At 50.0% G+C, this 22,500-nt stretch overlaps 1 protein-coding gene across 1 annotated transcript in view; it reads right to left on the bottom strand.

The window, feature by feature from the left end:
- The window catches only part of LOC311318146 (ryanodine receptor 1-like), a gene marked incomplete at both ends in the record, with an annotated part of 62,724 nt that overhangs the window by 30,607 nt on the left and 9,617 nt on the right, over positions 1-22,500 (bottom strand). The window contains 45 exons of the mRNA XM_084449386.1: positions 1-66; positions 184-259; positions 347-424; positions 1,104-1,250; positions 1,330-1,419; positions 1,582-1,660; positions 1,814-1,977; positions 2,087-2,227; positions 2,324-2,414; positions 2,495-2,715; positions 3,257-3,426; positions 3,532-3,652; positions 4,287-4,398; positions 4,989-5,175; positions 5,871-6,006; positions 6,095-6,189; positions 6,327-6,459; positions 8,195-8,309; positions 8,685-8,958; positions 9,133-9,276; positions 9,377-9,488; positions 10,829-11,029; positions 11,556-12,125; positions 12,809-13,259; positions 13,854-14,080; positions 14,612-14,698; positions 14,932-15,094; positions 15,203-15,363; positions 16,003-16,132; positions 16,286-16,641; positions 16,764-16,972; positions 17,560-17,734; positions 17,832-18,037; positions 18,550-18,697; positions 19,144-19,303; positions 19,706-19,789; positions 19,886-19,989; positions 20,111-20,215; positions 20,311-20,527; positions 20,651-20,843; positions 20,941-21,182; positions 21,299-21,432; positions 21,543-21,661; positions 22,121-22,216; positions 22,351-22,486. The exon at positions 1-66 is cut by the window's left edge and continues 58 nt beyond it. Coding sequence (XP_084305512.1) covers positions 1-66; positions 184-259; positions 347-424; positions 1,104-1,250; positions 1,330-1,419; positions 1,582-1,660; positions 1,814-1,977; positions 2,087-2,227; positions 2,324-2,414; positions 2,495-2,715; positions 3,257-3,426; positions 3,532-3,652; positions 4,287-4,398; positions 4,989-5,175; positions 5,871-6,006; positions 6,095-6,189; positions 6,327-6,459; positions 8,195-8,309; positions 8,685-8,958; positions 9,133-9,276; positions 9,377-9,488; positions 10,829-11,029; positions 11,556-12,125; positions 12,809-13,259; positions 13,854-14,080; positions 14,612-14,698; positions 14,932-15,094; positions 15,203-15,363; positions 16,003-16,132; positions 16,286-16,641; positions 16,764-16,972; positions 17,560-17,734; positions 17,832-18,037; positions 18,550-18,697; positions 19,144-19,303; positions 19,706-19,789; positions 19,886-19,989; positions 20,111-20,215; positions 20,311-20,527; positions 20,651-20,843; positions 20,941-21,182; positions 21,299-21,432; positions 21,543-21,661; positions 22,121-22,216; positions 22,351-22,486 — 7,426 coding nt within the window. The remainder of the gene's footprint in view (positions 67-183; positions 260-346; positions 425-1,103; positions 1,251-1,329; positions 1,420-1,581; positions 1,661-1,813; positions 1,978-2,086; positions 2,228-2,323; positions 2,415-2,494; positions 2,716-3,256; positions 3,427-3,531; positions 3,653-4,286; positions 4,399-4,988; positions 5,176-5,870; positions 6,007-6,094; positions 6,190-6,326; positions 6,460-8,194; positions 8,310-8,684; positions 8,959-9,132; positions 9,277-9,376; positions 9,489-10,828; positions 11,030-11,555; positions 12,126-12,808; positions 13,260-13,853; positions 14,081-14,611; positions 14,699-14,931; positions 15,095-15,202; positions 15,364-16,002; positions 16,133-16,285; positions 16,642-16,763; positions 16,973-17,559; positions 17,735-17,831; positions 18,038-18,549; positions 18,698-19,143; positions 19,304-19,705; positions 19,790-19,885; positions 19,990-20,110; positions 20,216-20,310; positions 20,528-20,650; positions 20,844-20,940; positions 21,183-21,298; positions 21,433-21,542; positions 21,662-22,120; positions 22,217-22,350; positions 22,487-22,500) is intronic.

Here is a 22,500-nt window from a genome sequence, read left to right as displayed (position 1 = left end):
TATCCCGCGCCTTCTCTTTGGCCGTCAGGGTGTCGTAGGGGACCAACAGCGGATGGGTGCCTCCTCCTGCGTACGGCAGAAACACACAGAGAGTCGTCTCTCATCAGCTTTAGTCAAAGACGCAAAGCGACCGGGTCGACATGCTTCCCCCAGTTTGTCTCCTGGTGGGGGATGACCTCTGACCTTTGGACTGCAGCTCCATCTTCTTCTTGCGCCCCCAGGTATTGTGGTAGTTCTCCGCCAGCTGCTCGGCCATGGACTGGAAAACAGATCGACGACAGATGAGAGCCGCGATCAAACGAGAGCACAGTAGAACAGACAGACGTCCCAGTCACTGGTGCCGTACCTGCAGGTCTCTGGACAGAGCCATGTGAGAGATCTCTATGGGCTGGGGGCTGTAGCCATGGCTGGGGTCATAGGTCGCCTGAAAAAGACACGTTGTTATTACAACTACTACTGTAATCCCCTGATGAAATCAAAGGAGAGAATATTAATAGACTGGATTGTAATGAGTGTAAAAAAGTGAAACTCGAGGAAGCTAAGATTATATATAGCATACTGGATTGTATTGTTAGTGTTATAAGATGAAGTAATGGATTGTGGGGATAAATGTTTTTACGTTTTTGGTTTATTTATTTTTGTTCCATTTGTAAGACTTCGGACTAATCTGTAAGGTTAAATGCAATAATAGGTTAGGTAGTTACAAGCTAGTTGGCTTCAGCCCAAACCCTTTCCGCCAGCCACATTTTATTTTTTTGTTGTTTGTTTTTTTGAAGTGTCTTGCATATGATCACTGATCGAAATAAAATAATTCTTCATTCATTCATTCATTCATTCATTCATTCATTCATACATGCATTCATTCATTCATTCATTCATTCATTCGACTCCTGTATGTACATGCGTGCTAGGTTAGTTCGTCCGTCACACATCTACCAGAGCCCACCACCTGGGGGCGATAGCCATCATCAATTTTTCCCATTGCCGATAACATTTTGCTTTGTACAGCACATAAACAGCTGTACATGCTGATGACATCACGGGTGGGGGATGACAGCTCTGCACGTTTCATTCACTCGCGGTTCATCTGTTTATTCCCCTACCTGAGCCGTCTGGGAGATCTTCCTGGCCGCCTTCTTTTTCTCCGTCTTCTCCTCCTCTCCTCCGTCCCGCGCTTTGTCCAGCGTCCACTCCCACGCGATCATGGCCTTGATGGACTCTTTGATTGGCCAACGGTAGATCTCTTTATCCTATCGGAGAAGAGGTCAAGGGTCGGGTCAGAGGAAGAGATGAGAGAGGGTGGGGACGATGGAGGAGCTGAAGACTCACCTTCTCTGAGAATGTTTTGTAGGGCCTAAGCATGGGGTGGGTCTTTGCATTTTCGTCCAACAGCTCGCCGTATGTCCAGTTGTTCTGAATCTGCAGATGGACACACACACACACACACAAAGAAATACAAACACACACACCAAGACATAACAATGTACCATTCATTTTTTTCTCACTTTAAATCAAGGCTCAAATGACTAAAAGGGATACAGCATATGACAGATGTGGATCAAGACACTGTAGAGCGTTTACCTTTTCAAAAGCCCACTTGTCATGTGTGAACTCGGCATACTTGTTGATGAAAGCGTCCAGTCTCTCAGGGATGATAGTGCTGCAGTTGAAGAAAATATAGACAGTTGAGTATATATTTTAAACTGGTTAAAAATAAATAAATAAAAAGTGTTCCTATTATCTTATCTGTCTATGCCTTCTCTCAAAGACCACTACATCCACCCCTCCACAATCTCCCAGATGAGGGTCTCACTTTGTGGTCTCCACCGGTTTGGGATCAAAGTTCCCCTCTGCGTCCACCGAGGCCTTCTTCTCTGTTTTAGAGGAGTAGCTGGCGTCAACGTAGTCTGGAGGTATGGCCCCTGCTATGGCGCATATGCACGGCATGGCGATTTTGAACATCTCAGCGTCAAATCTCTGAGAGGAGAATCACAGAGAGAGAGAGAGAGAGAGAGAGAGCTTGTTGAGTTCAGAGCCACTTCGGCCTGACATCTGAGAAAGCCAGGCTTCCCTGGGAGAGGGTCACCTTGTGCGCCAGGGACTCAAAGATGCCCCAGAAGAGCTTGCGAGTGAGGTGAAGCTCCTCCTCCGAGGACACTCCAAAGTTGGCCCAGCCATTGGGCAGGCAGTAGTACTTCCAACAACGCTCATAGTGATTGGTCAAAAGCTGCGGGACACACAAGGACATCATCAGGTCAGCCAATGGAAGATGAGGCTATATATTTATAAGGCAACATGCATGCCTCTTTTGGTGAGGGCATACCTTCAGCGGCATTTTGGCGTACTCATTGAGAATCGGCACATCAAACACCAGTCTTCTAAGCAGGTGCTGAAGCATGGATGGCAGTAGATACCTACAAATTACAAGACAAGCAATAAGCCCCAAACAGGCAACTCAACTCAACAGAAACGGCACGGGTAAATCAAAACCTACTTGCACAAGGACATGAGGCACTCCTCGATGACGTCTCTCTGGGCCTTGGTGAACGCCCGTCCGCGGGACAGGCGGTAGATGGTGTGCAGCATGGAGTCGATCATGATGGCGCGGTGGTCGGTGCCGGCGAACAGAGGGGCGCACTTGGTGATGAGGGGCAGCACGGCCGAGCAGAGGTAGCGGTTCAGGGCGAGGGCCATCTCTGTGGTGCAGAATGCAGCCTGGGGAGGGTTCATTCAAACTGTAAGGGCGCGTGTCCACCGACAAGTTGTATTTTAGAGCTGTCGCTGTTTTCTCGTTGTTTACAATGGGTTATGAGCTCTATGGCGCTCTAGAGACAAGAGCTGTGTTCCAAGCGCTTTTTTGCGCTATAGCGCCACGAGCTCTAGGCTTTTTTGGGGGTTGAAAAAAGTTGAACTTTTTGGGCTAGAGCGCAGGCTGTAAAAGGCTGTTCTGATGACGAGGACGGTTGGTTTTTGGCAAAACCGCAGAGACAGTGAAAGTTAGCACTTGCTAACATTAGCTAGCTATCGTAACTTGACATCTGCAAAAACACAACACACATCGCTAACGTAGGTGTAAAACATCAGTAGCCTAGCCAGCTCTAAACTCCAGCTCTAGTGCGCTCTAAAGGAGCTGTAAGCTTGGCGATGTTCAGCTACATCCCGCTCTCCAGTGGACACACAGCCTTAGTTCTGACAGAACACAAGCCTGGGTGCTGGTGAGGTAAAGGACTTCAGTCCGGTGGAAGTAGAAGCTCACCGTGTCCAGAGAGGCAGCCGCCCTCATGTCTGGCAGGAAGCCCACCTCGAGAACATGGAGCAGGAAATCCTGGTTGTCGATGCCATACACTCTGTCCAGGAACAGCACCATGGGCGCCTTGTGGTCCGGCACGAAACTGGCCGACATCTTGGGCTCAATGATACTGTTGTCTGGAGGAGAGAAGAGACATTTTTTAGCCAACGTGTGAGAAGCAATCGTTGAAAGTCTTCACGTCAATATGACAGCCTAGTCTGGGGGCTTGGCCTCTGGCTGACCTTTCCCAAAGGCAGGTATCTGGACAGACAGGCTGATGACCCCCACCAGGTCCTCTAAGGGCACCAGGGACCTCAGTATGGCCCTTATCCTCAAAGCCTCGCCCTTCCCTGTCTGGATCAGCTGTGGAAGCCAAGAGAGAACACCTTTTACACTTTCACATCAGAATTATACCTCATTATACGTCAATTCTACAGGACGTCAAATATACGTCAAGTATACGTCAAGTATACGTCAAGTGTGAAATTCACAGTAGTAGCGGTAGGTAATTTGATATACTGTGTTTTTTTTTAGTCATGTTTGTGTCTGAATTAATGTAATTTGGGGTACATTTATTTTATATTGGGGCGCCAGGCAGATATCTGCCGATTGCTGTATTGTAATAAAGTAGAGCGCCGATTCCTAAACCGCTAGACAACCAGGGACCTGTTTACCGGATGGCCTGTCGGTATACCATGGATTCATACACATAACACAGATACATGCAGCATACATTACAGGAAGCCTTTCACATGCATTCCCACCCAATCAAGGTCAGAGTGCGCGTCTGACAGGTGGCGCCAGAGAGCAGACAGGTGGCGCCAGAGAGCAGGCAGGTGGCACCAGAGAGCAGGCAGGTGGCGCCAGAGAGCAGACAGGTGGCACCAGAGAGCAGGCAGGTGGCGCCAGAGAGCAGACAGGTGGCGCCAGAGAGCAGACAGGTGGCTCCAGAGAGCAGACAGGTGGCGCCAGAGGGCAGAGGTCGGCGAGTACGTACGTGCATCTCTGGAGCGCAGCGGCCCAGCAGGTCAATCAGGGCGGAGTAGAAGGACATGATGGCGTTCCCCAGGTGAACCCGGTTGTCCTCGTGCTGCTCCTCTCCCCCAAACCTAGCGGGGAGAAAAGTGGATCAGAACCCTAAAGGATCAAACATCTCCTCTGTAATGCCGGACTCACACTACAGGATATTTAAAATCCTAACTTGCAAACGAAATCGGTTTGCATCACGCACATAAGAAGAATCTTAGCATGATGTTCTTCTTGCAGATCTCAAACAAGTACTACAAGATTTGAAAATAACAGCTCCTCACACACTTCACAAACAGGATATTATCATGCCCAAGGGAGCGAACCATTGCCTCTCGCTTGTAAAGTAGTGACGTAATAATCTAAATATCAAACATGTTTGATATTATCGGGTCCACCCCGATGGGTCTGCAAGCCGATTGGGAGGTATAAGATTGGATCTGTAAACCCTTCACATTACAAGATAATCTGGGCTGAACATCGGTACAACGTTCCAGACCAGATTTCTCCTACGATTGGGGTGAATCAGGGATAAATCGATCCAAAAATCCTGTAGTGTGAGCCAGGCATTAGTAGGACCACACAGTCCTGTAGACCTGACCGGCGGAGAGTCAGAGAACATTCTGGGAATTCTACCTCACTTCTGACATCACTCTATCTGCCCGGCTCTTACATGGGGAAGCGTCTGTCCTTTTTGACCGTGGGGCCATCCCTGGCGGGGTCCTCGGAGATCTTGATGGCCTCCTCTATGGCCGCCAGCAGGCCGTTACCCCCCTCCCCTCTCAGGGCGGGGCCGAAGCACTCAGGCCGGCGGATGAGCAGACGCACCACCACATTGGCGTTCTCCTCCACGCTCTCTCCTACAGGGAGACAGAGAGACCACACCCAGTCATGAGGGGTTAGCCTTGTGAGGGTGAAAGACAGAGACAGACCACATCCAGTCATGAGAGGTAAGCCTTGTAAGGGTGAAAATTAGTTCTGGATAATGTGTTTAGTACCTTGAACTCAAGGACAGTGTTTAATGTTTAATGTATCACTATGTGAGACAAGGGTTTGGGGCTACAAAGAGGTCAGGAGAGCTATGTGTTCAGACAGGCAGCCTAAGTGATCTGGTCATCTTTATAGCCGGGTGGGATGGAAAGGGCCGGCCCTACTGATCCGTGTCCTGGGGAACTTTATGACGTACAGTACGCCTGGGACCTGGAGGGTCTGGACCTTCAGAGACCATGCAGTGTCTCCTACTGTATGTCTAGTTCTCTGAGTCTCATCTACATCCTGATTTATGGACAGGAGAGGGGGAGCTGAGCTCTGTCTGGATCAAGTTCCAGAGAGCATTGGGCTCTCTCTCAACTGACTGCCCCTTGGTGCAGGTTGCTTGTCAGAGAGCCACATTTATATGTTGTACCTATTGGATGAAATAAATTCACATAACTCTGTTGAACTGTTCTGGCTTCTTGACCCAATGCTGTATGAGAAAGTATATAACAGCCTAGAGAAACACACCAAGCACACATGCAGCAAAATATTCAACCAAACATCGTCAGCAGGCGCCGACCGTTGACGAAGACCGCAAAGCGCAGGAAGTCCAGGTACTTCTCTCCTCCACAGGGGTTCCAGCCAATGTCGGGGTAACCCTTGGCCATCAGCATGGGGCAGCTCTGCAGCCCACAGCCGGCCAGGTACTTCACCACCTGGGGAGAGACGGACGGAACGACAGTGAGCGAGCGACGGGCAACGCTGTGAACATGAGAGATCCAGGACCGCTCGGGTGTGTTCTACCTTCTCCAGGTCCTGCTCCTGCAGAGCCAGAGCCAGCTCGTTGTTGTCAATACAGGAGGCCGCAGCCACATCGAGAGGGGTGGAGCCTCGCACTCCTGAGGAGACATCGCTGAGATGTTTAGTCTTAACACGGACACGTACTGATCTCCCGGTTGAGGCACCTTCAACTTCCGTCATCAACTTCTTTTGTGTGGTGAAACACTAGAGCTCAAGTCAGGTGGTTGTTACTCACCCAGGCCAATGCCGCTGTTCTGAAGCAGGTAGCTGAGATGGTCGAACATGGAGCGCTGATTCTGCCGGCTGATCCGACAGAAGTAGCACAGGAACCGACAGCAGTTGGTCACCATGCGAGGGAATCTGATCTCCTGCAGAGTAGAACCGACAGCACACTGGGTCACTGGACTGACTAGTTGCCTGTCTCAACTCTGAATGACTTTTTAATTTCAACTACTGACTTTTTAACTTTTGTCTTTGATTAATTCAATTTAGATTTTTTAATTTAACTATTCAATGGATTCTGATGTTTGTTTTTTTGAAGATATTTTGTCCTTTACACTGTACAGCACATTGGGTTTTAGAAATACGCTTTATAAATCAAATCCATTATTATTATTATTAGTCATTTGCGCCACCGCAAGGTGTGCCAGTAGGGTGTTCACTGCTGTCTGTATGTGGGTGGGTATGTATGTAATGTATGAGGGTGGGTGGCTGGATGGGCATGTTGTTCGCACCATAGCTGGAAAACAAATAACCCTATGACGTTCATACTCGAAAACAAATAACCCTATGACATTCTGATCCTGACAATTGGCACATACAGTATATTCAGCCCAAGGTACCCTGGACCTGATTAGATGTTGCTAGCGGATCCAAATTATGAGCGGATCCACAAATTATATTTCTCTTTTGTTATGAATGTATTTAAGTTATTAATACTTCCTACTGACCACCAGAGAGCAGCAATGACTACCTCTCTCCATTGCATGATTTATCACACACATTTAGGAAAAGTCGTTTTTTGTCTGCAGTATCATCCTCAGAAGGGTGTCGGTGCACTCGTTCACATTCAACAACATTCAGCGGATTTCACACCCATATGGTCCATCTTGGTTCCAGGTTTAAAACTCTTTATATAATAATTTTCTGAAACGTCAGTGGAGTGAATGTAGCGAAATTCACTTCCCGAAACGAAGCAAAACCAAAAGTGGGTTGCCACTGTTCTCTATAAGGTGCAAGTTCATACCTCGCAGAGTGTAGTCTAGCTCACCTTACAGTAATGCCTTGACTGTCACAATAATAATAATAACTTTCATTTATATAGCGCCTTTCATAAAACCCAAGGTCGCTTTACATAGGGGCAGAACAGACAAGAGACAAACATGGTAGACAGAGACACACAACATTAAGAAACGGAAGCTAGAGGTCAAAGGCCATGTTAAAGAAAGACAGACAGACAAGAATTGACATTATTTTGTTACATGCAGACTCTCCTTATGTCCTCACTCCTCTCTAGGACAATGCAAGAGTGCCAAAGCAGTACTAGGCAGCCATATAATTGTAAAATATAATTGTTTATAAGTTGGTTCAGGACAGAATGCCGGTATCTCTGGTAGAGTGTGGAAGGTGGAAGATTGGGTTGTGCCTTCAAGAGTCAGTGAGTGGGTGTGGTCTCTCACCAGGCGCATCCTGGATCAAAGAAGTACCATGAGAGTGACAGAGTGTCAACGGGGATCGATGTGTCAACTGGTGTCGACCGAGGTCAACTGGTGCCGACTGAGGCGGCAAACATCAAGAAGACCCAAGGACTATTGACCACTCACAGTGCTCTGGAGTTCCCCTTTGCCTGGATTCCTACCGGAATCTTAAAGAGTTGATTTTTAAACCTGTAAAGGACCTGCTAAGACAGGACTGGCCGGGATAACACGGACCAGCCTGGCCACGGAGAAGAAAGGACGCAAGTCTCAGCTTTTTCTGGGGTACCGGCGAATGTGCCTCGTGGTAGGTTGGGAGTTAGCCGGTGGAACTAGCCGGCTCCCTGTCATGTTACAATTTACATATTTACATTGTTAACATATTTCCATTAGGTGTGTGCTTGTGTACCTTGGAGTCTCCGCCTCCCAGTACGTTGACCATCACCTCCATGACCGTCTCGTGCATGCCCAGGGCACGCATCAGGTTGGGGTGCTGGTAGAACACTTTGTTACTCATGATGTCCCTGAGAGAGAGAGAGAGAGAGAGAGAGAGAGAGAGAGAGAGAGAGAGAGACTGTTAATGTCTCATCTATATTAGATATCCATACAGAGCACCTTCCAGTCCTACCACACTGTGTACTAACCTATCAGCCCTACCACACTGTGTACTAACCTCGCAGTCCTACCACGGTGTGTACTAACCCCCCAGTCCTATCACAGTGTGTGTACTAACCTACCAGCCCTACCACACTGTGTACTAACCCCCCAGTCCTACCACAGTGTGTACTAACCTCCCAGTCCTACTAGTGTGTACTAACCCCCCAGTCCTACCAGTGTGTACTAACCCCCCAGTCCTACCAGTGTGTACTAACCCCCCAGTCCTTCCAGTGTGTACTAACCCGATGCTCTGGATCATCAGCCTCTCCTCCTCTGGGCCCATCTGGACGATGAGCAGCGAGCGGATCTGGCCCAGACACTCCAGCAGGTCCATGGTGTCCTGGACGGACACGGCGTTGATGGTGTAGGCCTTGGGCAGGGCCCGGATCAGCTCCCCCAGCCCGTCATACTGCCTGTGGAGCAGGCTGAACATCAGACGCACCAGCTCCGGGTTCTGGATGAAAGACTCCTGGGCCCAGAGGATCATGGTGTGGGAGATGAGCTCCTGGAGGGTGCCTGGGAGAGAATCGGACCCGGGGTTACACCACAGAACCGGGGACTAGGGTACTGGGTATAGGAGTGTGACTTGGGGAGCGGGTGGGGTGTGACTACGGGACTGGGTTGAACCGTGTGAGAGACGCGTTGCTGGCGTTAGGTCTAGGGAATACGGGGAGCACACAGGAGGCTCACTGGGTTTGGCCTCATCCTCGGACTTGGGTTCCTCCTCCACCTTCTTCCTGCGGAACTTCCTGACCTTCTCCACCAGGCTGAGCAGTCTTCCTTTGAGAGAGTTGTCCACCTCCTCTTCCTTCTCTTCCTCCTCCACATGCACCCCTGAGAGGGAAGAGCAACAGGGATGAGACCTCACCTCTCATCGGAGTGTGTGTGTGTGCGTGCATGCATGTGGGTGCGTGCATCTGTGTGTGTGACTGACCGCAGTGTGACAGCAGGTCTTTGTGAAAGGCCAGCAGGGAGTCGCGGACCTCGTCAGGGACAGGGCAGCAGTCGTCCTCTGAACAGTTCTTGAAGTTCATAAGCATGTGGACCTGCACGACAGCACACAGAAGCACAGCACGGTCGTTTGTCTGTTCATACTATATACGTTAAGTCTTCTAGTGCTACTGTCGATTTTTGGCCTTGTCCTTAAGACACTGTGACAGGTAGCGACCATAGCTCAGCCCTTTTCCTCCACCAACACACACAAGACTGGGACTGCTAGTGTGGGATCATCCTCGTCTTATTCCTACTAGACTTCATCATGGACAGGGTATTAACCCTCTGAGGTCCGTGCTGATTTTTTTTTCCAGCTTTGTGATTTTGGTGTTGTCTGATACTTATCTAAATTTCATCAACTTAACACACACTTACTCCAAAGTGGTTCATATTTTTATTTGAAGGACAATCACAGCTACATTTACATGGCATGGATAGTTTGGTCAGTATCATATTCAGCTTGATAGTAAGGTAGGTTGGCTATCCCTGGCAGCTCAACGTGACTCATCACTGGTACTTGTACATTTTTAAGGCGGTGACCGGCGGGCTGCCCCCTTATATCACTACTCTGCTGGACAGGAACCTTCCAACTCTTCAAGCCCGATCCAGTGGCTGGATTGTTTTGAACGTCCCTCAAGCTGACACAGGGCTCGGCGGTGTTCTTGTGCGCAGCTCAGAGGACTTGGAATGACATTTAGTCTTCACTAAAGATAGAGGTTCTCCCGTCAATTGATGAATTTAAAAGTTTCATTTCTGTTTTCTGTGACGTGAGTTGTAACTGTTTTATCTGATTTCGTTGTGTTGTCACTTGTTGTCCACTTAGCACAGTTGTTCTAGTCTTTTTAACATTTTATTATTTTAGCATTGAGTTTATCTGCATTAGCGTTTTAGTTAGTTTTATATTCCCTCCTGTGTGTTTGTTTGCTGCTTTTGTATATGTTTGTTGCTAGGTTTGAAATGAAAATGAAATTAAATGAAAAGGCTTGTAAATAGATCTCCAAACACAAAAGTAAGCAGAACTGCGCCCCCACAGGCTCTGCGAGTAAGTGCACTGTCGTACTGTCCTAACGTTATCAGATTGTCTTTTTCTTTTTCTGTCTTCCTCCGTGATGTTTTGATTCGGTTTTCCCACCTCCGCCATGATATCATTGAGCTAAAAAACGCATGATATCCATAGACGCCGGAATAGTTAGCTACTGTGTTGTTTAAGCCCATGCATGAATGCTGCGTCCCGGGGGCGCGAGATTTAAAAGGTAATAAATGTCAATGTATTATCTTTCTGAGTAGACTGTTTGGATGATTCAGCTTACTTTTAGTAAATCTAATTGGAGAATTAGCACCAGACATGTTTGTAAAGGTCCAAATATTGCGATGTATTGCTTTAAGGGGTCACCTGTTCCTGTGGAGGGGAGCGGAACTCCCGGGTTTTGCGGGCGGTCTCGGCGGCGCTCATGGTGAACGCCAACATCAGCTCGTTGTAGCGATGCCTCTGGTCAGCCTGCACCTGCGTGACGAACTGGTCTGAGAAGGCGATGATGGCCTCCACTCGGTGGCGCAGCTCGCAGTCACAGAAATACTGCAGGAGAGTGCACATCTGGGGAACGGGGAGAAGAGCTATTTAGGATGAGCACATCCCTGACGCACATCTGGGGAACGGGGAGAAGAGCTATTTAGGATGAGCAAATCCCTGACGCACATCTGGGGAACGGGGAGAAGAGCTATTTAGGGATGAGCACAACCCTGACGCAGAACATTTAGAAGCATTAGTGTTTGTGACCCTGGAGGTTTGGTTCTGATGTCTACCAAGGTCATTTTTCAGGTTTTTACAGATTATGAAAGTGTAAATTGTAAGCTTTCAAATGATGTGCTATGCATTAAACTATAAATTGATCCTAAAACTGTTATATTGAGTGGGTTCTATACAACTTCAATTTTCATAATATGAAAAAAAGGAAAACAGGAAAGAAAAAAAAAATATATATATATTTTGCACTCCAGCACATTTTGAGGATTGCAGACAATCAGGACCAAACCTGCAGTGGCGGTGACATTTTGTAACTGACAAAAGTGCCCATAGCACACAGAACCGCACTCACACACATGCGCGCACGCACACACACCTGCAGCTTGACAGACTCTGGCAGCTTCATCTGGAGAAGTCCCTCTTCCAGGCCCCACTCTTTGGCCTCTCCCTCCATCTCTACAGCCTTGCTCTCTTTCTCCGTCTCCTTTCCACCCTTCTCTCCATCCACCCTCTCCACATCCTCATCCTCCTCTTCTTCAGTGGGCTCCGTCTCCTCCGTCTCCTCTTCCTCCTCCTCTTCCTCTTCGCCCATACCTTCATCCTCGATTTCCTCCTCCTCAGTCTCTCCTCCCTCCTCTCCCTCCTCCTCCTCTTTCACCTCCGGCCCTCCTTCTTTAATGGCTGGTCTCGGCTCCTCTTCTCCCTTCCTCTCCCCCTCCTGCTCGGCCGATAGCTCCGCCTCCCCGCTGAACACGTTGGGCTCGATCATCTTCAGGATGTGCTTGACGTCCTCGTCGTCGAACACGCCCATGATCAGGAGGGTGCTGATGAGCTTCAGGATTGGGACGAAGTGGAACTCGACGCTGCCCCCTACAGGGTCTCTCATGGCCTGGCCCCCGTCTTGCACGGCCTCAGTGAGCATGTTCAGGGCCTTGGACTTCAGAATCTAGAACAGAGACGAACAAAGGGACGATTTGTGGGTATAGAGCAGGCTACCGCCCCTAGAGGGGGCAATCTTCCCAAACTATTATCCCAAAACTATTATCCCAAAGAGAAATGTTTTGGATTACTAAATTTAACACTATTCAACCACATGGTCTAAATGACAATTTTACATTTAAACCCTTTTTGTAGCTGCCCTTGGTAGATAAGCACCATTTGTCATCCATGACTTTGCCATATACTCTGCCATATACTTTTTGGTTGTTTTATTTTTGTTTCACTGTTGCTATTCAAAATGAGATCTCCCTGGGGGGACATGTTCTCTGTAACTGTTGTTACCTATGTTACCCATGCATCTGTGAATATGTTTCACTTCTACGCATTTTGAATCTATGTCTATGTGTTCTACTTCTACGTAACATTGTGCCTCCCCACATGGGCGGGGATGATCCCAATGATTACATGCAATATAAAAAGAGGTGTATGTTCACAACCAGTCATGCTCTGATGAAGGCCTTCGGCCGAAACACGTCAGCAGCACTTAAGTAAAGTATGATTTGAGCCTCAGCCGTTGCATTTTTATGTCCTAGGAGTGCCGCTGTTTTCCCATTTTGAGAAATTATTTTCACAAAGGGCTGTCAATCAGTGAACTCAAGAGAGCCAATACCACCACCCTGGGGTGCTCACCTGTAAGGGGATGACTGGACTGAGGGTGTAGATGTCCAGGTTGGTGCCCACGAACCCAGTGGGGGAGAAGTGGAGTTTGGGGCGCAGGCAGGTGGTGAGGCCCACCCCGGGGAGGGCGTGGGCCTTGTCCGCATCGGACTCCGAGTACAGCGTGATGCTGCGCGTCTCGTCCGTCATGGGCACGATGAACTCCTTGTTGGTCATTAGGCGGTTCCTCTTGGCCGACTCCAGGTGTATGCTGATCAGCAGGTCGTAGTAGCCGCTCCTCATTGGCCCCGGCAGGTAGGTGTTCTCGATGGCATAGAACAGCTGGGACTCGTCCACGTGGCTGCACAGGGCGTGGGCCACGCGGTTGTTCCCCAGGGCGCACACCGAGCCGTACAGCTTGAGAGTGTGGTAGTGGAACTTCAGCATGTCCATCCGCTCCGACAGCTCCAGGATGTCAATGCACCTGGAGGGGACGAGGAGGAGTGGAGGGTCCACCACTTCACCACGGATCATCTTTGTCTCAAAGACCACGTTTTTACAACACTACAGCTAATATAGTAATAGACAAAATCCTAGCTTGAATATGTTAATGTCACGAGGGGGTAAGGGTTAGTGTGGTGATGGTATACAGGACTAGATGGTATACAGGACCAGGTGGTATACAGGACCAGGTGGTATACAGGCCTAGGTGGTATACAGGACCAGGTGGTATACAGGACCAGGTGGTATACAGGACCAGGTGGTATACAGGACCAGGTGGTATACAGGACCAGGTGGTATACAGGACTAGATGGTATACAGGACCAGTTGGTATACAGGACTAGGTAGTATACAGGACTAGGTGGTATACAGGACTAGGTATTATGCAGAACCAGGTATTATGCATAACCAGGTATTATGCAGGACCAGGTATTATGCAGGACCAGGTATTCTGCAGGACCAGGTAGCGTGCAAGACCAGGTATTATGCAGAACCAGGTATTATGCAGAACCAGGTATTATGCAGAACCAGATATTATGCAGGACCAGGTATCATGCAGGACCAGATGTGCTCGTACCTGTTCTCCTCAGGGATGTGCAGGGCCATCATGGTGAGCGGCTCCTTGCACTCCACCATCCAGCCGTGCCTCTCGCTCACGCGCGTCATCTCCGGTGCCAGGAAGTGGTTGGGCATTCGGCTCCAGATCACGGGAGTCAGCATCTGGATGTCCAGCCTGGGCGGGCACTGGGGCACTGGGTTCCTGCGCTCGCTGCGGAACATGGCCGCCGAGAGCGGCATGATGTTCTGAGAAGAGGGACGGAGAGAAAGGAAAAAAAGGCATGACCACAGTCGGCCGGAGGAAGGAGGGGCAGTGAGGGGTGTAGGGGCTGGAGGAAGGAGGGGCAGTGAGGGGTGTAGGGGCCGGAGGAAGGAGGGGCAGTGAGGGGTGTAGGGGCCGGAGTAAGGAGGGGCAGTGAGGGGTGTAGGAGCCGGAGGAAGGAGGGGCAGTGAGGTGTGTAGGGGCTGGAGGAAGGAGGGGCAGTGAGGGGTGTAGGGGCCGGAGGAAGGAGGGGCAGTGAGGGGTGTAGGGGCCGGGGGAAGGAGGGGCAGTGAGGGGTGTAGGGGCCGGAGGAAGGAGGGGCAGTGAGGGGTGTAGGGGCCGGGGGAAGGAGGGGCAGTGAGGGGTGTAGGGGCCGGAGGAAGGAGGGGCAGTGAGGGGTTTAGGAGCCGGAGGAAGGAGGGGCAGTGAGGTGTGTAGGGGCTGGAGGAAGGAGGGGCAGTGAGGGGTGTAGGGGCCGGGAGGAAGGAGGAGAGCGTCCATCTGTCTGGACTTACCTTCAGCTTGCCCAGTTCGATCTGTATCATGTTCTGACTGGACGGCAGGACGAACACCGCTGGGAACAGCTTAGTGTTGGGCTCCACCTGGAATAACGGACATGTGAAACTATACCGTACATCACAATCTGATTTAAAGAACTGTTTGAGAGGTTTATCATACATTAATCATTTTTATGTAACATTTTGTAAATACATTACACTAAAGCTCATTACAACACATCTGCCATGGCATTCTGCCAATATTGGAAAAACACAACAAAAGTTTAGTCAACAAACTTGATTTATCTATCAAAGCAGCATTTATTTGTGCTTCTCACCTGATAGAAAGTGTTGATCTCTTTCCCATTGGCTGTGAAAGTCATGAGACCTGTGTCCAGGTCTATGAGGCAGCCAATCACAAAGTCCTCCTGGCTGATGCGCGTCTGCTGGGAGCTGCTGAACTCTCCTCCCCACACCATGTAGCAGTTACTGCGTTTCATACTGAGACACGCAGGGGGACAAACCCAGTCAGGACAACGGGAGGACGTCCCCTCTGAGAGGACGTGTGTTTCTGGATGGACAGTATGTGTACTTCTGTGTGTTACTCACCTGTCATGGATGTTGCCTTTGTCATCCCCCACGGTCACCGTCACGTTTCGGACCTTGCTGAGGTCAAAGTGAAGGTCGTACTGGTGGTAGTCCGGGGTGATCCAGCCCACCCACACGCCGCTGGGCTCTTGACCCGCAAACACACGCACCGAGTAATAGTACTATAGGCAGAGAGAGATACACACAAAGTTACTAGCCCTAACCCCAGATTCAACATCATTAATCATTTCACATGATGACCAGTCTCAAGAGTCAGATCTGAAGTCCAGTAGGAATGTTACACGAGTTCCAGTAATCAATCAATCAATCAATCAATCAATCAATCAATCAATCAATCAATCAATCAATCAATCAATCAATCAATCAATCAATCAATCAATCAATCAATCAATCAATCAATCAATCAATCAATCAATCAATCAATCAATCAAAGCTTTATTTGTATAGCGCATTTCATACACAGAGGCAACACAATGCGCTTTACAGAGAACAAGGGAGGGTGGGCATACGTCCCACCCCTACATATTGCAGAGGGAAGCAAAAAAACAGTATCACCCAAGGGGCCAGAAAAGTGAGCTGTAAAAATTATTCCCTGACCCCTGTCTAACGGCTAAGAACATTTATAGAGCAATAAATTCCATGAAATTACAGGCTAAAAACATCATAGGAGAGACATGGCAAACACTGGTGTATGTCTGTGTGTGCGTGAGTGTGCCTGGGCCCAGATAGAGGCAGGGGTTGGGGTAGGGTGGGGGTAGGAAAAGGATAGGGTAACTAAGATCCAGCTGAGGAGGCCGTACCGTGGTGGTGTTGAGGATGATGTCGACGTCGTCTCGGTCGTCTGGGACCACGTCCTCCATCAGGCGGGGCATTGTGGGAACGACAGGGGACTGACCTATGAACGCAGCCTTCTTGGCCTTGAACAGGAAGCTGTGGTACACGGTACACAGTGACAAGGGTTAGGGCATCCTCAACAAGCTCACCACACGCATGCTCTGTCCACCTCTCTTTGCAACAGCGAACAGCTGTGTCCAAAACCAATATTCAGCCTTGAGACCATCCATTCTGACCCCTCCAGCTCACCCTTTCTTCTTGCTCTTCTCCGTGGAGGCGTCTTTCTCGTTCTCTCCTCCTTTGGCTGGGATATCCTTCGGCACGGAGGGCTCCTTCTCCTTCTCCTCCTGCTCCTTGCGGGTGGCGGACTTCTTCAGCACCTCGAAGTCCGAGTCGGGGTCCACCTCCAGGACCTCGTCCTCGGGGATGGTGAGGGTCCGGGTGAGGGGGGTGGTCCCGGCCGGAACCTTGAACGTCTCGTGGAACTCGACGGGCATGCTCAGCCTCAGGAACAGCAGGTCCGTGTTGGCGTTCTGAGAGCCGAAGGTCTTGTGGGTCACCTTCAGGCAGGGGGCGCTGTCCACTGTCCCGTCCACACGAGACATCTACAAGGGAGAGGTGGGACCGGACAGTCAGCCATGGTGTGTACAGTACATATAGTTACGCTGAGAGACACAGGCAGAGGAAGCTATATCTTTAAACTGTTGATGTTCAGGATATAATTCACCTCCATGTGAGGGTGGTCTGCAGGCACGGGGATGAACTGGGGCAGGCTCTTACTGAACCACATGGTGATGTCTCTTTTCATGTTGATGGCGAAGGGTTCGAAGCCCTCCTGCAGGCCGCAGATGGTGAAGTAGCGCAGGCTGCTGACATTCTGGCCCAGGTTGATCCTGCCCACCTGGGACAGGCCCAGACTGCACACAGGGAGGAAGCCTGGACACGGACACGCTGGTCAGGGCATGCAGGAAGGCGGGGACACGCTGGTCAATACTGGCCAGACCGAGAGCTGCTCTCACTCCTCCTCTCACTGCGCTTGGCAGTCTGGCCTCTGCCCGTTTGAGCCCCTCCTCCTCATGAATGATTGTGAGGCGAGGCCGTTCCATGAGGGGAACCGGAATGTGAGCAGGTTGAGACAGGGCTCGTCCACCAGGCCAACAGATCGTCGGCATATAAACATATCGGTTTGCTAGACGTGTCGATTCTGGGAGGATAAATGATGATAGAGTCCGCACTCTGCTCCAAAAAATCAGTTTATTCCTTGTAAAAATGACGTTTCAAATCTATCTGGGTCTTTCTCAGGTCTCAGGACAAGGTGACCTCACGAAGACCCAGATAGAGTCGAAATGTAATTTTTACAAGGAATAAATTGATTTTTTTGGAGCAGAGTGCGGGTTCTATCATAATTTATTCACAGTTTGAAGTCAGCCCAGCACCAATTAAGATGTGCATATGATTACCTAAGTTTGTCGATTCTAGGGAGGAGACGTCTCGCCCTATAGGTGCCATCTTCTCTCACTCACCGTCTCCTATCTCGATGTCCTTGAAGGCCATCTCCGAGCCCGAGTCGCTGATCAGCATCTCGCCGTTGAGGGTGAACATGATGTTCTGCTCCGGCAGGTCGATCATGCAGCCCACCACGTCACCTGACTGCCACTGGCGACCGAACGGCTCGTTACCCACGTGCCACCGTTGAGCCTGGGAAAAGAGAGTCAGGCGAATAGAACATATTTCCCAAAGACAAGACAAAGCCAAGAAAGTAGGAAAAAACACACTCGAGGAGCGTCTGTCGTACCTTGAAGCCGTTGAAGACGTAGGCCAGCTCGTCTCCTCCCAGCTCGGTGTCGGCGCGGACGTTAGGTCTGGCCCAGCCCACTCTCATCTCCCCCACCGTCACGGCCTCGAACTCAAAGTACCACTTCCCCTGGGTCACGGCGTACGACTTCTCCGCCCGGAACACCCGAATCTTGTCTCCTCGGGAGCTGCCTTCCCCGTGCCCACCTACACACGCACACACACGCACGCACACGCACACACACACACACATACACGCACACACATACAGGTGACAGGTTAGAGGAGGACTTTATACACAGCAAAAAAACTGTTAAAATACAATAAATAAATACTGATTGAGGAGAAATTACTTAATACCAGTGAAATTATCTGTCCATGCAGCAAGATAATTTTACTTGATAAGAAATCTTAAAATAAGCTGGTTAGAGTCTAGAAATAAGATGGAAACTAGTAAATAACTTTTAAAACAAGATAATTAATCTCATATTTCCAAATCTAACATTTTAAATCTAAGCAAGCGCAGAACGATTTGCAGTGTAGAGAAGCTTTCAGGTTGCATATAAGAGGACAGAGAGATCCAGATAGTCATATAAGAGGACAGAGAGATCCAGATAGTCATATAAGAGGACAGAGAGATCCAAATAGTCATATAAGAGGACAGAGAGATCCAGATAGTCATATGTGACGCTAGCAAACAGGAAGTCAGACAAACTCACTGCTCTCCTGGTCGGGGGGCTCGATATTGTAACCGTAGCCAATGAGAGTGCGGACAGCTGCACACACAGTGTCCCTGTTGGTCTTCTTGGTCTTCTCATCCAGCAGGTTGTACGGGACCAGACGAGGGTTGCGCTTGTTCATGATGTCCTGAATACGAAGTTGGTATGAACAAACGGATGACAGTAAAAGGCTTGTTCAAACAAGCACTGTTAAAGTCATGGTCTGTTAACTTAGACGTAATAGGCTACCAGACAGTAGTGAAGTCCTGCAAGGTGATTCTGCACGAATAATTAAACCACTGAATCATTTAATGTTATATAAATATTCACTCAAGAAAATGTTCTATAGTGACACAGTCATCCTATCAGAAATGACTCATTTTGACCTTGAAATCAACCTAGAAGGCAACACTTTAGGTGAGCTTGTTCCCACCTGAAGGCGGGAACTGTACTGCACATTAAATCCAAGCAGAGAAAACACACACACCATTGATATTCCTCCATATTAGTTTGAGATGACTATCCTCACATGGTTGCCGTTGTCGTCTCTGTCCTGTGTGATTGAAGGATAGACCGTACTGTATATACACACACCTGGACGATGCTGTAGGTCCAGCCCTGGCGGACCCGGTCTCGGGCCCACACGTTGTGTCCGTTCTCTGCCAGTCTCTCCACAAGGGTGTTCTGATTGGGCGTCAGCTTGACGTGGCTGAGGTCCAGAGGGGCAGGTTTGTAGCTGCTGCTCATCACATACCTGGTGGAACAGAAGGTCTCCTCATGATCAGACTGGTGAGGGGGAGGACGCCACTATGGCCACTATGCTGAGTCATCAACTACTGTATTATGCAGCTATACAGAACAGGCCAGTGCTGAGGTAAATGGACTGCACTTATATAGCTCTTTTTCCACCTTAGCGGCACTCAAAGCGCTTTACAATGGCCTCTCATTCACCCATTCACACACACATTCACACACCAATGGCGATCTAGCTGCCATGCAAGGTGCTAACCTGCTCATTGGGAGCAATTTGGGGTTAGGTGTCTTGTTCAAGGACACTTCGACATGTGGACAATCGGAGCTGGGATTCGAACCACTGACCCTTCGATCTTTGGACGACCTGCTCTACCAACTGAGCTACAGCCGCCGTACGACTCACGTCTTGGGTAGCTTGATCCTCTTCAGGTTTTCCTCAGCTTTCTCATCCCCCATTCCCACGTGGCAGCCCAGCGCCAGCAGAGTCCTGGGAACAAAACACAAAAAGACAGAAAATAAACACCCAGGGGCCGAGCGCTCCAGGCTGTTTACCGTCACGTCTAAAGACGGGTACGGGGCTCACTTCAGCGTCTCTCCTGACATGGCCAGGTTGTAGTTCTTCTCCGGCTCCGGCAGGCTGCTGAAGTCCACCAGGCACGGGTGGAGCTTCTTGTTGTCATCTCGGAACTTGAGAACAGATATAGAGGGGAAAGGACAGAGTTGTTTTTTTTGAGGGAGATAAGAATATGGAGATATGGTCCCCCCCTTGGCCACGTCTATTGATTAAAGCCCCGTCAAAAGCACTCACTGACGCGAAGGTCCACCCCTGCTCGATACGCGTGACGGCCCAGAGCTCGTGGCTGTTCTCCGCCAGCTTCTCTCGGATGCGCTCCAGGTGAGGGGGAAGCACGATCTGGAAGGGCAGCGGTGGTCAGAGCCGGGAGTCGGACAGAGGAGGGACTGAGGTGTGTCACATAAACCCAGGGATAGTCAGACCGAGGTCTCTACCTGCACGGTGTCCACCGGACAGGGGGTGAAGGCCGTGTGGGAGAGGGACTGCGTCGGCCCCAGAAGGTTCCGGACTCCGTTGAAGTCGTGCTTGTACTCCTTGATGGGCTCGATGCGCAGGCGGTCCTTGGGCAGCACGGCTTCGTAGCAGGGGGCGTAGCCCGGGGGCGGGAGGAACTTAAAATCTCCATGGCGGCCTCCGAGGAGGAAGCGAAGCCTGGTGGGTCGAGAGCAGAAAAACACGTACATCGGTCAAGAGGTCAAGGTTCCTGCTTCTCTTACAGTACATTCAACCCAGCTGCATCTAGCTAACGGAAAAGGGCTCGGAGGTGCCGCTTACCTCACTCCTGCAGAAAAGCTGACCACAGGGAAGAACAGGCCATCCAGGTTGAAGTTCTCAAACATGCCCTGCACCGGGTGCCCGTTGATACGGAAGGAGATACTGGGCACGCTCAGATCCAGACAACAGCTGACCACATCCTCCGCTGCCAGAATGTGCTGATTTGGTGAGGCGACGTGGCGCGGGACACGCCCTGCGGATACAAACGCGGGTGGGGTGGGGGGGTGGGGGTTAGTGACCGCCGGTCGGGTGCTAACAAGACCCCCCGGGCTCGACCCTGCTCTGAATACCTGACCACAGGTGGAGTCCGTCGAAGCCGTAGGAGTAGAGGTCATCGCCCACGCCGTTGGCCCCCCAGCCCTCCCCGCCCCCGGGGTAGGGGCTGTAGCCCTCGGTCAGGGCCCAGCCCACACGCAGGTGGAACACCTGGGACGTCAGAAAGGGCTCCACGTGGTCCACCATCACCTCGAAATACCACTTCTTATACTGGGTGGATCCCTCACAGGTTCCCAGGAAGATGTTGGGCCTCATGCTGACCGGAGGGAAAGAGAGCGATGTGTGAGAATCAATCTAAAAGGCTGTATGTTGGCTAAGCTGAAGCCATTACTAATGTTACTCATGGGAGGTTTCTGGTTACAGATGTCTTACCTCGTGACATAGTTGATAATGTTGGTCTGCAGCAGGAGGTCACGACCTGGAAGCAGATTCTCCGTGATGAGATTCTGATTGGATCTCACAGCCACTCCGTTGCACACACACAGAGAGCACAGGACATCGAGCACCTGGAGGAGGGCAGGGCAGAGAGAAGGCATAGTGGAAACAACTGTGTTCAGGGGTTGAAACGAACTCATATTAACCTGCTCAACATCCCAGAGGCCAAAGAGCCACAGACCTTGTGATTTCGTCCATGCTTGTCCAGTAGAGAGATGATAGACTTGATGTGGTTCTCCTGGATGATGTTCAGGACCTCAGGACTTTCAATGAGCACACAGTAGAGCACTTCCAGGATGCCTGTAGTAGGACACACACACATACACACACACACACACACACACACACACACACACACACACACACACACACACACACACACAGAGAGGGTTGGATAATTCTATAGGGAACAGGACAACGACCAGGGTTGACATGACGTCCTTTAATTGTCTCCATCAACTACACCACTATAGCTCTGCTGCCAGTTCTCACCTGAAAACTTAAAATAAGCTGTTTAGAGTCTAGAAATAAGATAGAAACTAGTAAATAACTTTTAAAACAAGATAATGAATCTCCTATTTCCAAATCTAAGATTTTAAATCTTGGCAAGTGCATAACAATTTGCAGTGTAGAGAAGCTTTCAGGTTGCATATAAGAGGACAGAGAGATCCAGATAGTCATATGTATGCATTTGTGTCTGCATTCTAAGTAGATTTGGAGGGTTGTAATTTTTTTAATAGAAAAGGGTTGGTACTGTACCTGAAGATGCCTCCAGACGGTCCAGTTTGCTGACCAGCCAATCCAGGTTATCACAAAACAGCGCACAGTTGGCGCGGTTCCCTCTGATCAAAGACGCTTCACAAGAAGAGAACGACAAAAACCGTCAGGTAAAAAGTCACGTCAGCCGAATGCGAACCTGCAATGCTACCAGGGATGTGTCTGGACTCCAGAGCGCGGCTCCGGAGGGAGAGATAGGAAGTCCGTCGTACCTAGCAGCTCATAGAGCAGGTTGACTATCTCCTTCCAGGACTCGGCTGCTTCCTCCCCTGCGAACTCGGAGAAGTGGGCCGCCGTGTTGTAGACGTTGAGCCGGTCGATGCAGTCCAGCACCAGCGTGATCATACCCTACGAGGTGTGAT

Source organism: Borostomias antarcticus, assembly GCF_949987555.1.
Source record: "Borostomias antarcticus genome assembly, chromosome: 15".
NCBI lineage: Eukaryota > Metazoa > Chordata > Actinopteri > Stomiiformes > Stomiidae > Borostomias > Borostomias antarcticus.
This window is presented reverse-complemented; position numbering and strand designations above follow the sequence as displayed.